Source organism: Vidua chalybeata, chromosome 16 (genome assembly GCF_026979565.1).
Source record: "Vidua chalybeata isolate OUT-0048 chromosome 16, bVidCha1 merged haplotype, whole genome shotgun sequence".
NCBI classification, from domain to species: Eukaryota; Metazoa; Chordata; class Aves; order Passeriformes; family Viduidae; genus Vidua; species Vidua chalybeata.
In genome coordinates, this window is record NC_071545.1 from 16,117,723 (window position 1) to 16,133,302 (window position 15,580).

General features: G+C 49.6%; 1 protein-coding gene and 1 long non-coding RNA gene across 3 annotated transcripts; one reads left to right on the forward strand and one right to left on the reverse strand.

Annotated features, from left to right (window-relative positions):
* The first annotated feature begins 200 nt into the window (after nt 1-200).
* On the forward strand, nt 201-15,109 carry COG7 (component of oligomeric golgi complex 7). 2 transcript variants are annotated; one of them, XM_053957519.1, is made up of 17 exons: nt 201-458; nt 1,111-1,259; nt 1,764-1,880; nt 2,031-2,199; nt 3,192-3,274; nt 4,041-4,163; nt 5,503-5,701; nt 7,700-7,827; nt 8,183-8,337; nt 9,535-9,651; nt 10,167-10,232; nt 10,946-11,132; nt 12,087-12,227; nt 12,670-12,753; nt 13,074-13,188; nt 14,155-14,298; nt 14,486-15,109. In XM_053957519.1, exons 1-17 carry the CDS (start codon nt 293-295, stop codon nt 14,650-14,652), a joined length of 2,310 nt encoding a protein of 769 aa, XP_053813494.1. In that variant the 5' UTR covers nt 201-292; the 3' UTR covers nt 14,653-15,109. The 2 variants fall into 2 exon arrangements, with proteins under 2 accessions (XP_053813494.1, XP_053813495.1); XM_053957520.1 differs by having other exon boundaries at nt 375-458; nt 1,071-1,259.
* Nucleotides 8,344-10,937, reverse strand: LOC128796148 (uncharacterized). The gene is made up of 3 exons (XR_008433735.1): nt 10,575-10,937; nt 10,127-10,279; nt 8,344-8,507 (listed from the first exon to the last, which is right to left on the reverse strand). It is a non-coding gene; the product is annotated as an uncharacterized LOC128796148 (long non-coding RNA).
* Nucleotides 15,110-15,580: the final 471 nt, after the last annotated feature.

Genomic DNA, 15,580 nt, shown 5'->3' on the forward strand with positions numbered 1-15,580 from the left:
GGGAGCAGAGCCGTGCCCGGGCGGGCACAGGGCCGGGGGAGGCCCCGCTGCAGGCCCGGCCCCGCTGCAGGCCCGGCCGGGGCCGCGGGGAGCCACCGGCCTGGGCCCGGACCCGCGGGCCTCGGGCGGACACCGCCCCGGGCCCGCCCCGGGCCCGCCCCGGGCCCGCCCCGGGCCCGCCCCGGGCCCGCCCCGGGCCCGCCCCGCGCTTCCGGGTGCGCGGCGGGGCCGGGCCGCAGCCGCTCGGGCGGTCCCCCCGCGGTCCCCCCGCCGTCCCCCCGCCGTCCCCGCCATGGACTTCTCGCGGTTCCTGTCGGACGAGTTCGAGGTGAAGGGCTGGGTGAACGCGGCGTTCCGCGCCGTGCAGCAGGAGGCCCCGGGCAAGGTGGACGCGCACGCCGCCACGCTGGTGATGAAGCTGCAGCTCTTCATCCAGGAGGTCAACAACGCCGTGGAAGGTGCGCGCCGGGCGGGGACGGCTCGGGCCGGGCTCGGCTCGGCTCTGCCGGGTGCTCCTGCCATCCGGGTGTCCCCACGGCTGCACCTTCCCGAGGCAGGCGGGCCGACCTGTGCAGGCCACCCAGGCCGCGTTGGCAATCCCGGCCTGGCCCGAGGCCGCGGGATGCTCGCACCCATCTCGGGTCTCGTGGCTGTTCACCAACACATCTGCGTTAAATGCTGGGAAATAGTAGCTGCTGCCAGCGCTGGGTTAGGTGGGATAACAGGGTAAACTTCTTCTCCAAAAGGGTTGCCCTGCTCTGGCACAGGCTGCCCAGGGCAGTGTTGGAGTGCCTGGAAGGATTAAAAAGCCGTGTCCATGCGGCACTTGGGGACATGCGTTAGGGGTGGCCTTAGCAGTGCTGGGGGAACAGGACTGGAGTATTGGGAACAGTTGGACTTGATGGTCTCAGAGGGCTTTTTTAAACCTAAATGATCCCATGATAAAATACATACTTAAAGATACAACTGAAGATTTGTCATTCGATGTTTTGTTTTGTTTTTTAGCATTGGGTTTTTTCAAGTACTAAAGATTAGATAAGATTATTGAAAGACTACCTGTTCCTGCACAGGCTGTCACCCCTCCTCGCTGACTGCTCTGTGTTCCTGCAGAAACAAGCCATCAGGCTCTCCAGAACATGCCCAGAGTCCTCCGGGAGGTGGAAGTCTTGAAGCAGGAGGCAACATTCCTGAAGGAGCAGATGATCCTTGTTAAAGAGGATATAAAGAAGTTTGAGGAAGACACAGCTCAGTCCATGCAGGTCAGTTCTTAGCGTTTATCTGCAACTTGTGAAATTTTAAAAGTTACAGAGTTGTTCACATGAAATAATCTTGTGAACTTAAGATAGGCAAAACAACTTCTTTTAGCATTAGTAGTGGAAAGGTGGGTGTGACACAGACCTGTGCAGTCTGCATGTCCTGAGGAACAGCTGCTCAGGTACCAGCTCAGAGCTGCTGGTACCTGGCTGGGGACACTAGTGTCTGCCTGGGGTGCACAGCATTTTCAGACAAAGTGGATACTAAAAGAACAAGACCAGAATTCAAACTAACCTGTTATTTGACTTTGAAAGATGGTTTTACATCTCTAGCTCCTTCAAACCATTCCATCTTCTTGTACTAATATAATCTTTGCACACCTTTTTGTTTTTAAAATTTAAGCAGAAGATAACTCCCAAGTACCTGTGACAGCTGTTTTTTGTTTCAGTGGGGAACACCCACTGAAATCCTGTTGTGGAGCTCAAATCCTGTTGTGTTTTTTTCTGCAGGTCCTGGTGGAGATTGACCGGGTGAAGTCCAGGATGCAGTTGGCTGCCGAGTCACTTCAGGAAGCAGACAAATGGAGCACGCTAAGTGCAGATATTGAAGAGACTCTTAAAACACAGGTAAATACTGAATTACTTGGTATTTGTGCCTCCAGCTTTTCAGGGAACTGCGTTTAAAAGTCGGGTTTGGAAGCGGCTGTGAAGCACGTCCCTGGTGCTGATGCTGTCTGAGGTTGCCCTGGGTAACAGGCTGCCCTTCCCTGCTGGCAGGACGTGTCCCTGATCTCAGCCAAGCTGACGAGCATGCAGAGCAGCCTGGCCATGCTGGTGGACACGCCGGACTACTCAGAGAAGTGTGTGCACCTGGAGGCCCTGAAGAACCGGCTGGAGGCCATGGCCAGCCCGCAGATTGTTGCTGCTTTTAACTCCCAGTCTGTAGGTCAGTAGCTCCTGGTGTCATTTACTGTCAGCACTGAGTTTATTGTCTTTAAAACAGTTTGGGTGGAGAGTTAGTGTCCTGAAGGCTCCTGGCACTGGCTCCTGAGCTTCTCCTGGTAGAGCAGATGCCCTGGAATGTTCTGGGCTCTGCAGCTGCCTGCAGGCCAGTGCTGCTTTGATTTTCCTATGGTTTGGGATACCTGTGGCCACTGCAGGAAACAAGAAGATTCCAGGATTTTATGGGCCACGTGGATGTGTGAGATGGAGGTACTGCTTAAATAAGCAGAAGGGCCTTGGCTTTCTGTTATCATGGTGTTATTGGTGTAATCAGGAAGGAAATTTGTTTGGAAGCATTCTGATTTCCTACTGCTTTGTAAAAGCAGCTTTATAAGTTCTCTTTAGAAAATTGGTCTTTTTGGACAGTTCTTTGTGCTGTTCCTTCCCTATGCTGCTGTCAGTGCTTCTGAAAAGCAGTTGTTCTGGTTGTTGACACTCATCTCTGTGCACCTCGAGGTCCTGGAGGGATCTGGGCCTATGGGGTACAAACCAGACTTTTGAGGAACCTGTGTTTCTAAGCTCTGTGCAGAAGCAGCTGTGCCATGAGTCAGGCTGAAGCACAGGGGTCATTTTGAGGACAGGTGAAAGCAAAGCTGAGGCCTTTGCCAGGTATGCTTTAGGTTTGTAAGTGCTGGCTTGTTTCTAGAAACTAATTATTTCCTTCTAGGAAATGCTCTGGCTTCAATACTGGATGTGTTAGCACTATGTGCTGGTTAGGAAATTAAATTCATTCCTTGTGTCTGTTGTCTGATCTTGTTTGAGGGTGGGTTTCAGGCAGTTCTGCTCCTGTTTGAGAAGATAAGCCAACAAAGATGAAGTTGTCCCTTTCAGTAGACCATTGTGCCTGCTCCCTTAGAAAAGGAGTTCTTGCTCAGACTGATGTCTCACCCTCAGCTTTGAGGCTGATCTTGATGCCTGTTATTTTGTTTTGTTTAGATCAGGCAAAAATGTTTGTTAAAGTCTTCACTGAAATTGATCGGATGCCCCAGCTTCTTGCTTATTATTACAAGTGTCACAAGGTAAGTGTTTTGGTAACTTTTTAACACTGAGGAATAGCAGTCGGAATTCTTGCTGGGCTCTGACTGCAGAGGGAGCTGCTGCCCCACGGATCTCAGCTGTACTGTGCTGGGGGATGGCACCTGCTCCTCTCTATTTCCTTCTGGGACTTCTCCTGCTGGCTCTGGCCAGCTTTGGTTACTCCCCGAGCTGCAGGAGTAATTCTCCATTCGGGTCCTTGTGTCCCTCCCTGCAGCAGACACAGGGTGTGTGTTCTGCTTGATTTCTCTGTGCCTCATGGTTTTGCTTTGCTTTCTGTGGATGTGGCCATGTCAGCAGCAACTTTATTACTGCAACTTGCCAGCTGCTGACTTCTGTAAACTCTTTTCAGGTAAGATTAAAAGCTGGAATTCCAGACAGTTCTGTAGCCATAACCTGAGCTTCAAATTTCTCACATGACTGTGACTTTTGAGGATTAAGTTCAAGGCTGGGGCTTGCCAAGTATTTCAACTATTATGTGGGGGTATCAGTTGCAATCTCATTTTATGAGTAAAATACCAATGTTAATTAAATCTTTGAATCACTAAGAAGCTTCGAGCTTCATGCTGAAAGTCTCTTTTCCTTCTGTGATGCTGAATTATACGTTATGCTGAAACGGGGAGAGGGGCACAAGGGTGAGCCTCGTGCTTTGGCAGAAGTGCTGTGCACGGGGAGTGCTGGGTTTGGCACAACAGAAGCAGGACCTGTGGCCTGTCAGGTGTCTTCTCAGACGGTTCTGTTCCCCATCAGGTGCAGCTGGTGGCCGTGTGGCAGGAGCTTTGCCAGAGCGACTTGAGCTTGACGCGCCAGCTGACCGAGCTGTACGACACCCTCCTGGGGACCTGGCACGCCCAGCTCCAGTGGGCAGCACAGGTGCAGTGACAGGTTCATGCTGCTGCAGGGGCGGGAGAGGGCAGGGCTGGGCACCCTCTGAATGCTCACAAAGCCTTGAAGGGCTCATGGCTGCTCGCCCTGAGTTACACTCCGGGCCTGACTGGTGCAGGATGAGATTGCAGCCCACTTACTGTTCCTTGTCCAGCCCTTGCAGACAGGATTTGAGCTCTGGTGTTCCACCACCAGCAAGGTTGTCCTGTTATTGCCATTAAAGCTGCTCTATCACTTTAATCTGTATCTTAAGTTAAAACTAATTTGTTGGTGTTGCAAATGTGTTCTGTTGCAAGACATTTGAAATGCCTGAATGGTTTTATCACTTGGCCTGGAGGAAGCCCTCAAGGTCACACTGGACTGATGCATGTTGCTCTGTGTAAGATATCTGAGGGCTTCTGCTGTCACCCCTTGGAGTCTGTGTGCTTGTTTTCCCTGCCAAGAATAATGTAGGATCAAAAAAAGTTTTTGTCCTTTGGTGAAATGAAGAAATAAGTTCATATTGTTGAAGAGTTTTTCATCCATGAAGGGTGAGAGATTCTTATCTTCATGTGACAAAGCCAGTGTCAGTGCAAGGCCCGTGCTGCAGAGGAGCTCAGTGTTTCCTTGAAATGTATTTTTTCTGCCTAATGATTCGATGTGACTTACAGGTCAGATGTCAGGTTACATTTTAGCAGATATTCTTTGAACTGGGGATTGTGAGAAACGGCACGTGGGGTACAGCTCATGTCACTCAATCTCCTGTGCTGCTTGTGCTTTCTTGGACCTTTTTGATGGTAAACCCAGCTTTTAAAGCAAATGAACAGAATAGCTGATGAAAAAGTCACAATGAAGGCTGTAAAAAGTTTTATGCTAGTGGAGTGGCTGATTCTCAGCTGATTACAGGCTTTCTAGCTTTTCCACTACTGACTTCTGCCTATCTGACCAGTAATTTGCTTGTGATATAGTCCTATTTGTTCATATCTTTGTCATTTGTTCATATCTTACTGATTTGTGTTGTTTCCCAACACACCTGTGTAAACTGCAGTGCTCTGTTTCAAATGCCTTCTTCTGCCAGGTGTTTTTTGAGTCACTGTAGTGCCTGTGTTCTTCTGAATTCAGTTTTTGACCTGTGCCTAACTTCTAGTTTCTTGGGGGCTGTACTCTGTAGACATGCAGTCAGGCTGTCCTGTGTGCTAGGTCGGCATGGCTCCTGCAGCCTTAGCTGAGCACTTCTGGGTTTTTCACCCCTTGTGGGGTGTTTCAGGTTTGGAGGCTGCCTGCTGCTCTCTGCTGTGTGTTCCTCTCAGGTAATGTGCTTTTGCCAGTAGCTGTTCTGCTGCCACAGGTTTTCAAGAACCCCTATGAAGTCGTGACTGTGCTGTTGATTCAAACCCTGGGAGCTCTGGTGCCTTCCATCCCTGTGTGTCTCAGCACTGCCATGGACAGGACGGGCCAGGACACCAAGCTGACCCAGCTGCTGGAGCTCCACGATGCCACCGTCCACTTCGCCAAGGGGCTGGAGGTAGCCATGCTGCCACACCTCCGTAAGGCTCTGGCCCTGATTCTGTCATTCTGTGCTGTCCCCTTTGTGAAGCCCCATTGTGGGATTTTGTTTAGCTTTAGGTGGAGGGAGGGATTATCTCTTCTAAGCAATGCCCAGTTCCATGGCACTTGCACCTTTGTGTTTGTGTGTGTATCTTACACCTGAGCTGTTGACACAACACTGAGTTTCCTGAAGCAGCTCTGTCCTGAGCTGACTCTGCAGGGTAAATAGCATTTAGCACTTCTCCTTTTACAAGCTTTACTGTTTCTTCTGTCTCCCAGACAAGGAAATGTCTCCAGGGAGGCAGTGAGACCCATTGTGAGAGATGACAAAGCAGAAAAGTTGAGGAGTTTCCTGGAATTATCACACCCCACTAAACAAGAGAAAACCTGCTTGAAGGCTGCATCCATTGGATGCTTATATTTGTTTTTGTAGTTTTTCTGTTGCTACTGGCTTAGGGTTTGATCAAATGACAATGCCCAGTGTTTCTTCTGAACTGTTGGTAGTTTTTTCCCAGCAGCATCTTCAGTGTTTGTTTCCAAATCTGCCCTGTGCTTTCCCCTCCCTGGGACATTTGTCATTTTGTCATGATTGCTGAGTGATTCCTGCAAACTGCACAGCAGTGAGGTGCTGTTTGCACAAGTTTACGCCTGACTGGAGCTGTTGACTATTTATAGACCCTTATGTATTTGGTGGGGCTGCTTCAAAGACTGGCTGTGGGAAAATCCAAAATTAAGGCTAATGGAGCATTCCTGATGCTGTGCTTCCTGTGTTTGGTTCCTCATAACATTGTCTTGAGCTGTTTAAACCCAGATTCTTTCTTGACCCTGTAAATTATGATTGCTGGGCAATGTCAGGGAGTGTGACTGTGTCTGTTGTCTGTCTGGTTGCATACACATCAGTCATTTTCTAGCTTAATTTGTGGTTCATTATAGAAATTATTAAAAAGGACTTGAAAAAATAATGCCAGATTGTAGAAGATGATGGAATAGGAAGACCACTGTTGAACTGTTATCTGAGTGTATTAAAAAAAAAAAAAAACCCAAAGCCTTTATTTCTATCTCTTTTAGTGTGGGGTAAGATGTTTGAGAAAAGAAATATCTCAAGAATGGAAAGGCCAGGTGACTCAGCTGAGGAGACTCAAACCAGTTCCTGCGTGTGTATGTGAGGGGAGGGCTCAGCTGTGATTCACAGGATAATTCAGTTTGGAAGGGACCTTGGAAGATGATCTGGTCCAGTCTCCTCCTCCAAGCAGGATCTGCTGTGAGGTCAGACTGGTGCTTGGGATCCTGTTCAGTCTGGTCACGAAGATGTCCAAGCATGGAGACAGGGCTGCCTTTGGACAGACTGCTCCATTGCTTTCCTGTCCTCAGGGTGTGAAAGTCTTTTCTGATATCCAGGTTTGAGTTTGGCAGAGCTTTGTGAGAGCAGCTGGTGTCCAGTTCTGATCTGAGCAATAATCATTCAGCCCTGCTTTGTGTTTGGGTTGGCAGCTCCCTGCTCAGGCATGGCACTGAGAGGCTGAGTTTGTGCTTCACGTTTGGCTCTGGTTGATGAACACTGGCACAGTAGTGCTGAATGAATTGAATTAGTGTCAATTATTTTAAGTGTGAACTAGGCTTTCTGATAAATGAGGATTGCCCCTGTTTGATGCCGTGGGAGTAATGTGTTTCATTTCTCAGATGGTTTCAATTCTTCTGCTGTAGGTTGGAATGTTTGATAGATTTTTGTCACCCAGGCTGTTTTGGGTCAGTGAGTGCTAATTTTCTTGAGACACTTGTTGAGGTAGAACATCTTGGTTGTAGGAAGCAGGTAGAGATAATAATCTTGTTTCTAAAAAAATAAAAAAACCATCTGTGTAGTTGAGATTGAAGCTGTTGGGCAGCATTCCAAGCCTGTGCAGGCAGCGTGCTTTAGTGGAAGAACTGTATGTAGCTTGAAATGAGGTTTTTAGTAGCATATTCATCTCTTTGTAGACTAAACGTCTGATTCTTTGTAGAGGAGCAGAACCTGGTGAAAGTGATGGAGCTCGTGGAAGTGGTGTATGCTCCCTACAAGCCCTATCAACTCGAGTATGGAGTCCTGGAAGAAGAGAATCTCCTCATCCAGATCAGTGCAGTGCCCTTGGTAATGTACCAGTCTTTGCTCAGCTGTCCTGGGAGAGGCTGAAGCTTCCACTAAACCCAAGGGTCTTTGTCACAGTTAGTGCTCTCTTTATCCTTTTTGGTTAGATTTCCCTTCACTTGTAGGAGATTCTGCTGTTGGCAGAACTGTTTTTCCCTGAGGACCTGCGTTGCAGGGTTTGGCAGCCTGGCTGTTGTTACAGTCCGTGGGCAGGGGGGTGGGAGCAGCAGCACGGTTCTGCCTTAGGAGTGTCACAGGAAAGGAGCATACCAGAGAGCACTGTGTTACACAAGGTGTGCATTCTCTATTGCCTGGAAGAAGAGTCAGGCTCAGCTTTGTTGTTCCCGTTGTTGTTTAGGAGCATTGGGAAGTGATTGATTGTGTCCAGGAACTGAACCACTCGGTCAGCAAACTCTTCATGCTGGCGGCCGGCGCCATCGACAGCTGCGTCACGCTCACGGATGGCCTGGGGGTGTGTGGGCTGCTGAAGGCCCTGAAGGCCCTCTTCTCCAAGTAAGGTGCCTTTAGTACTGCTCCGTTTATCCTGAGCGAGTGGTGAGTGAGCACTTTGTGGCCGAGGGCTCTCTGGTTTGTGGAAAATGGCTGAGAGCAGAAAGTGTCTCTGACTGGACCGTGAATCATCAGTGTCCCCCTGGCTGCTTCATTCGAGCACAGGCTGTTTTCTGGAGGAAAAAAAGAAGATTTTATGGCTAAATCAAAGGCTTGCCAGCTGTTTTCAATTCTGCTTGGGGAGAGTTATCATTTTTAATAAATACTTTTGAAGGAGAAAATGTTTCCCAAAACAAAGTAAGGCAAATTAGGCTGATGAAAGTAGATCTCAGTGGGGAAATAAGTCTGGAGGTTGATCTTGGTCATCTTGGAGGTCTTTTCCAACCATACTGATTCTTTGAATACACAGTCACTGGGACAAGTGACCTCACATTCAGGATCTGCCTGTAAGTCTGAGATACCCCACAGAGTGAGGCTTACTCTTAGTTCTTGTCTTAAAGTATCACTTTCCTATTCCTATACTGACTTACTCCTTATTCCTCCACAATACTGAAAGAGCTGCTCACAAGGTATGAATCAGGTATTGCTGCCCTTTGGGAAGGGGGAAGAGGAAAGCACAAGTCTCTGATCTCACCTTCTTTATAGGCAATTAGAGAGCAATGTACCTGCCTCCAGCTTATGGGCATTATTAAAAAGAAAATGGGGGTGGGTAGAAAACACAATGTTCTTCTTTTTATCCGTGTTCTCATCTGGGGAGTAGCTGAGAAAACAAATTCATGAGATTGTTGTCACCATGTTCCTGGAGTAAGGGCCAAGTGATGTTGGAGTAGCAGGAGCCGTATAAAGTTTTCCTGCTCTTTCCTAGGAGATGGTCAATGCAGTGGTAACTAAAATATCTTACTCCTCCCTTGTCACGGGCAGGAAGAGCTCCTGGTAATCCACAGGCAGCAAACTGAGGCAGCCACACAGCATCTTTTGTGCTCCTTGGCTAGGCTGGAGCGGGCTGTGGCTGATCGGTTCTTCACATCCACCTGTTTGGAGTGGGACCAGGGTGTCTCTCCTGTACTCATTTTAGTATTTCTGGTTCTTGTTTGGCCTTTGCAGAGGACTGACTGAGCAAATCACAGGACATGTCTTTGTGCTGCTCTCCAGCCCGTTCTCTTATGCTGCTGCTTCTCTCTGCCCCTTTTCTCACTGCAGGTATACATCTGACTTCACAAACACCCTGCAGTCTATACGAAAGAAATGTAAACTGGATGATGTCCTGGCAGATTCCCTCTTCCAGGAGGACTGGACTGCATTCCAAAACTCTGTCCGGTAAAGGGTTTGGCTTTTTTTCTGTCTGGCTCAGAGCTGGTTTTTGTGTCAAAGCTGAAAGGGAACTACTTGGGGTCAGTTTACACAAGTTCTTAGTGCAGAACACAGGGCTGAGCTCTCTGTGCTGCTGGGAGCACCAGTGTCAGTCATGGGTTTTGGGTTGCTCCTGGCATGGGGAGGGCTGTGGGGCTCCCCAGCCTGCCTGGAGCAAGGCTGCATCTCATGTCACTTGTAATATTAGCAGCTCTTAGAATTTTTCCCAGTGACACTGAGCTGGCCTTCCCCACCATGACAAGAAGTAGCATATGAATGAGGCCACTGGGCAAAAAAAAACCCGGTGTTATCAAATGGATGCAGAGTTAATCACCAGACTGACTCTTGACTGATGTGTGGGCTGTGGTTTGGTTATGGCTCGTCATAACTACTTGACATGGGTCTGAGATGGGTTCTTTGAGAGGGGTCTGGCATTATCTACCTCAAATCTCACAGTGTGCTTTTGTCTTGTTCTTTCTCAGGATAATTTCCATTTGTGGTGAACTCCTTCATCAGTGTGGAGACTTTGAGCAGCAGCTGGCCAACAGGTGAGCACTGGTGACCTTAATTCAGAGCTGTCAATGTAGGAACCAAGCTGAAAGAAAACAAACCCGAACCCCAAGGTGTTTTGGTTGCATAGACCATGGAGGGAAAGCCACCACTGGTTCCCCTTCCCCGTGCTTTGACATGTCAGAGATGGGGCATAGACTGTTCTGGCCAGTCATGTTCCCTGAGGCAGTCCCAAGAATCCTTTTCATTGGATACCTGGCTGGCCACCAATGGGCTGCCAGATGGGGGTCAGGAAGGAATTTTCCACCAGATCAAATTGGCAAGATCCTTGTGACATGGGGCATGGGTCACGTGCTGAAATGAGTGTAGGTGTGCCTTACCTGATGGGTTCCCTGTAACCTGAGGAGTGCAGGCACAGGCAGCACATGGATCTTGCTGCTCCTTGTTGTAAGCAGTGCACTGCCCAGGCTGTGGCTCCTTGAATTGCTTGCTGTGACTGAGGAGAGCCCAGCCTGCAGTGCTCAGTGGGGCCCCACTGCCCTCGTGTTCCCAGAGCACAAGCTCCCTGTCCTCTCAGCACTTGTGCAGCTGGTGAGTTGCACAGTGGGTGAGAGGACTGGCTGCAATTCTCTGTCAGTGAATGCTCTCTCTGGAAGTCACTCAAGGGCGGTGCTGTCCTTGGGGCAGCATGAGGACTGGACTGCTGAGTCCAGAGGATTCTGCTGGTGACTTTTGTGTACTTGTTTTTCAGGATTTTGTCAACTGCTGGGAAGTATCTCTCAGACTCCTACAGCCCTTGCAGTTTTTCTGGTTTTCAGGACACCAGTTCTGCAGAAAAGAAGAGCTCCATAAAAAATCCCTGGCAGGAATACAATTACCTCTTGAAGGAGAATCCATCCGAGTACACCAGCCTTATGGAAACACTTTACACTCTGAAGGTAGCCCTGGTGCCTGGAGAGCCTGCCTCTATTACAGAGTGCTCTTGGGCCCATATTGGGTAGATGACCTGGATTCCCCTTCCAGTCTAATGACTTTTCATGCTGGGCTGCAGCCTTTCCATGGGCGGTGTTCTGCAGAGACACTGATACACGGAGAGATGAAATGTCCAAACCCAGCAAGTCTGGACTCATTCCATCTCTCCCCAGATCCCGGCTCTGTTTTGTGAACAAGCCCCTATCAGCTCAGGTGAGGGAGATTTTATCACAGTGGGCACTGGGAAGGCTGTGTTGGAGCCATCTCAAATTCTGGAGCCCACACACCACCTTCTGAGGCTTTCTCTGCCACTTAGGCTCTGCTGCCCTGTCCAATCTGAAACAGAATTCTGCAGGATCATTCATGCATGGAACTGTGAACAGGGTAGAATGACTTTAGTTATCTCCTCATGAATCTAAGTTATATTTGCCATCCTTGGTCACATGGAGTAGTGAATTCAAGGTTATGAGTCTTATTTCCTCAAAATGTTTTGATTTCTTCTGTACTTGGTTTACCTAAAACTTTTGTGGTTCCACCTTCAGTGTTATGTGTTTGATTTTAAACCTTGACTAAACTGTCCAGTTCCACAGGTGCTCTTCAGGTAGAACTTAATTCTGTGCAGGGTATCAGTTGTGCCCATTGAGTAAAAGGCAGCTTTGCCACCTTCTCTGCAAGTTTCTCAGTATCCAGCATGTGCCAGAGCCAGGGGAGGCTGGAATGTGATGCTGATTCCTTGTCCTGTAGTTCAGGGAGCAGTGGCAGTTTGTCTCTTGGATAACTGCTCGGAATAGGTCATTCCAAAAGAAACAGGCTGTGCCATCATAGAGGAAAGCTCTGCTGCACAGGGATGGCCTCATAAACCCTCTGCAAGCATGTTAACACAGCCCCTGTGTGTGTAAATGTTTTTCTGTGTGTGCCAGGAGAAAGGCACCAGTAACCACAACCTGCTGTCGTCGTCGCGAGCGGCCCTGGCCCGCCTGAACCAGCTGTCCCACCAGCTGGCCTTCGACTCCGTGTTCCTGCGCATCAAGCAGCAGCTGCTGCTGGTTCCCAGGATGGAGGTGGGCACCGGGGCCTCGGGCTGAGCTGAGCAGGCAGGGTTTGCCTGGGGGGTCCCTTGGGTCAGTGTTGCTTAGCTGTCTCCTGCTCAGAATGGTTCTGTCTGGTGCTGTGTTTCTCCCACGAGCTGCAGGCAGTGGAACAGTTTCCCTTCCCTCACCCACAGCCTTTGCAGCACAGGTGTTTGAAGGCTCTGGTGTTTGTTTGAGGTGTTGCTTTTCTGACCCATGTGAGCATGTTTCCCACAGGGAGCTGGGCAAATAAGAGTAGGTGTTTTGGGCCTGAGGGATAACATGGTAAACAGGTTTCCTACCATCTGTGTTCTGCTTCCTAGAATCCCTTGGGCAGTCACAGTTCATGTTGTTGGGTCACCCCTTTCTAAAATGCTGACAGGCTTCATGCTCTGCAAAGGCATTGATTCATCCTGCACTTTCTGCCTTACAGGGCTGGAGTTCTGGTGGCATTGGTGAGACTCTGACAGATGACCTGCCAAACTTCAGCCTGACCCCTCTGGAATATATCAGCAATGTAAGAGAACTCAACTGTCTTTCTGCTCTAAAAAACAAATTGCTGGGAACACTCCAGAGAGCAGAGATTTGCTTGGAGTAGCAGTTCTCTGTACAGGTCTTTGTTGCCATGAGTGTTTCAGTGACTGCTTCTCTGACCTTGTGAAAAACTGTTTCTTGTACCAAGTGTAATGATGCACGAGAGCCAATTTGCAGGTGAGTGAGTGGCTGTCAGGCTCAGCTCTCTGCTTTCAGGTGTATTTACTGCGGGTAACTTTTTCTCTAGTAAAGGACTCGCCTCACATTTGTTCAGTGACTCAGCTTTTGGTGCTTTTATTCTAGATTGGACAATACATTATGTCTCTTCCTCTGCACCTTGAGCCATTTGTCACTCAAGAGGATTCTGCGTTGGAGCTGGCATTACATGCTGGAAAACTGCCATACCCCCCAGAGCAAGGTAGAGTGAGACCGAAGGCTTGGAGTGTCTGGGGAAAGCTTTCCCATCCTGACATCACAAGGGTGGGATGTGATAAAGTGACAGAGCCATTGGAGATGCCTTTCCTGTCACACTGTTGCTTCCAAGAATCCTTTGGTAAAACCCAGGAGGAGCCCCTGAATAATGAGTAAAACTTTTTTTTTGTTTCATTCTAACTGGAAGCTTTGGCTTGGTCTGTGTGAGTTTGGTGTTTTGTTAAAATGATGGTTTGGGGTCTGAAGAGTTCTGTTGGGTTTTGGCTCCTGTTCCTGCTCCAGGGAGCTGGTCCTACCTGCTGTGTCACTAATCCTGCTGCAGGTAACAGCAGTAGCCACCTAATGCCTTTCCCTGCAGCTTGGCAGTGTACCTGGTGTGCTGGGTTCAGTCTCTTTGTGGTGTTATTATTTCCACCGACAGTGAAGAAAGCAGAGAGCTCGGTATTCACAGTCTTCCTGGACCCTTCCAAAAATACACTCTTTAGTTCAGGTTTTTGCATTACTATTATGTCACCTTGAAGCATTTACATGTTGTAACGCCTCGATAATTTTCAAAACACTAATGAACACAGACTGCCTTTAGGGCTGAATAAAAACTCTTGTGAATCCTTGTCACTGCCATGGTTTGCAAACTGCTCCTGGAAGAGGATCCTGTAGGAGGTGCCAGGCAGTGCCCTGTCCCAGCTGGTCCCATCAGCCCTTTGGAAGTGACTTTCCTGGAGGGTGATCCAGGGGAGTGTTTTGACTCTGGGGCTCATGTCAGTGGTGTACAGTACAGGGAGAATACATGACTGCTTTGATTGCTCCAAAACCAGCGGATAAGCTCTGACTGCCTGGATGTCCTGTGGCAGGAGCAGTTCAGATGTTGTTCCCCTGTTAGGATTATGTGCTGTACAAACCCCAGCAAGGGCAGGTCAAGTGTGCTGGCAGCTAATGGGGACTGTCTGTGCAGGAGAGGAGCTGCCCGAGCTGGACAACGTGGCTGACTACTGGCTGGGCTCCATCGCCAGGGCCACCATGCAGACGTACTGCGAGGTCATCCTGCAGATCCCACAGCTCACACCACACTCCACCAAGCAGCTGGCCACGGACATGGGTGAGCACGGGCTCCTGGGCACATCACATCACCCACAGGCTGCTCTGTCACCACCAGGGTTCCTGCCTGGTGGTGCCTGTGGGTGGGAGCTCTCCGTGGCAGGATTCCCCCTGTCACCAAGAACAAGGATATCTTTCATTTCAGTGTCTGTTGCAAGTTAGATACAATTTTTTCCTTAATTTTGCAGATTACCTCATAAACGTGATGGATGCCCTGGGCCTGCAGCCCTCACGGACGCTGCAGAACATTGTAACTCTGCTGAAGGCCAAGCCAGAGGAGTTCCGCCAGGCTGCCAAGAGCCTGCCCCGCCGGATGGCCGCTGCCATCGCGGCCATGAGGGGCCTGGAGGGTTAGCTGTGCCCTCCCTGCCTCTGCCATCGCTGCCAGGAGGGGCCTGGAGTGCCAGCTGTGCCCTCCCTGCCTCTGCCATCGCTGCCAGGAGGGGCCTGGAGTGCCAGCTGTGCCCTCCCTGCCTCTGCCATCGCTGCCAGGAGGGGCCTGGAGTGCCAGCTGTGCCCTCCCTGCCTCTGCCATCGTGGCCATGAGGGGCCTGGAGGGCTAGCTGTGCCCTCCCTGCCTCTGCCATCGTGGCCATGAGGGGCCTGGAGGGCTAGCTGTGCCCTCCCTGCCTCTGCCATCGTGGCCATGAGGGGCCTGGAGTGCTAGCTGTGCCCTCCCTGCCTCTGGCCCCTGCTCAAGGACTCATCGCCTCAGACTGGTTTTCATTTCTGCAAGGGCAGTGAAAAGATCTCTGCGGACTAGGGGAATTTATTTCAGACTAACTTTTAATAAATGTCTTTGCCTAGGAAAAGCTTGTTCCATTCTTCCATCTTTAGAAATAAGGAAAGATGTCCTACAGCCAAATTTCCCAAAACCTCTGGATGGCCCTGAGTAGCTTGAGGAGTGCTGGAAATGTTCTGGCAGGTGCTGTAGAGTTCATCCTTTGTGGCAGCTTTTTCAGAGAATTTATACTGTATCTGAGGTGATGGGGAAGATGCAGCACAGAGGGGGCTGCCTGTGTGGCCACTGCTCAGGGCTGTCATCAGTACAGGGTCTGGAAGGGTCTCTTCAGTTGAGAGTTGAGGCTTGATAAAGCTCGGCCCTGAGAATAAAACCAGCTTTGTAGGTTGTTCCTGGTGCAATTTCACTATTCTACTGAAAGCCATGAAGTTTGTAAGGAAATTTCATGGCAATTTAAGGAAAGCGTGCTTCCTTGTAGAATTTATTGCCATTTGTTATCTAGATTTTTGTGAAACAGCTGGTCTAGAAGGCTAGTGTGCTC

Excerpts from the sequence above, each read along its gene's own strand:
- COG7 (XM_053957519.1), top strand. The coding sequence starts at position 293 with ATGGACTTCTCGCGGTTCCTGTCGGACGAGTTCGAGGTGAAGGGCTGG. Across the intron at positions 1,260-1,763 it reads ACACAGCTCAGTCCATGCAG|GTCCTGGTGGAGATTGACCG; the intron begins GTCAGTTCTTAG and ends TTTTTTCTGCAG. Across the intron at positions 8,338-9,534 it reads CTGAAGGCCCTCTTCTCCAA|GTATACATCTGACTTCACAA; the intron begins GTAAGGTGCCTT and ends TTCTCACTGCAG.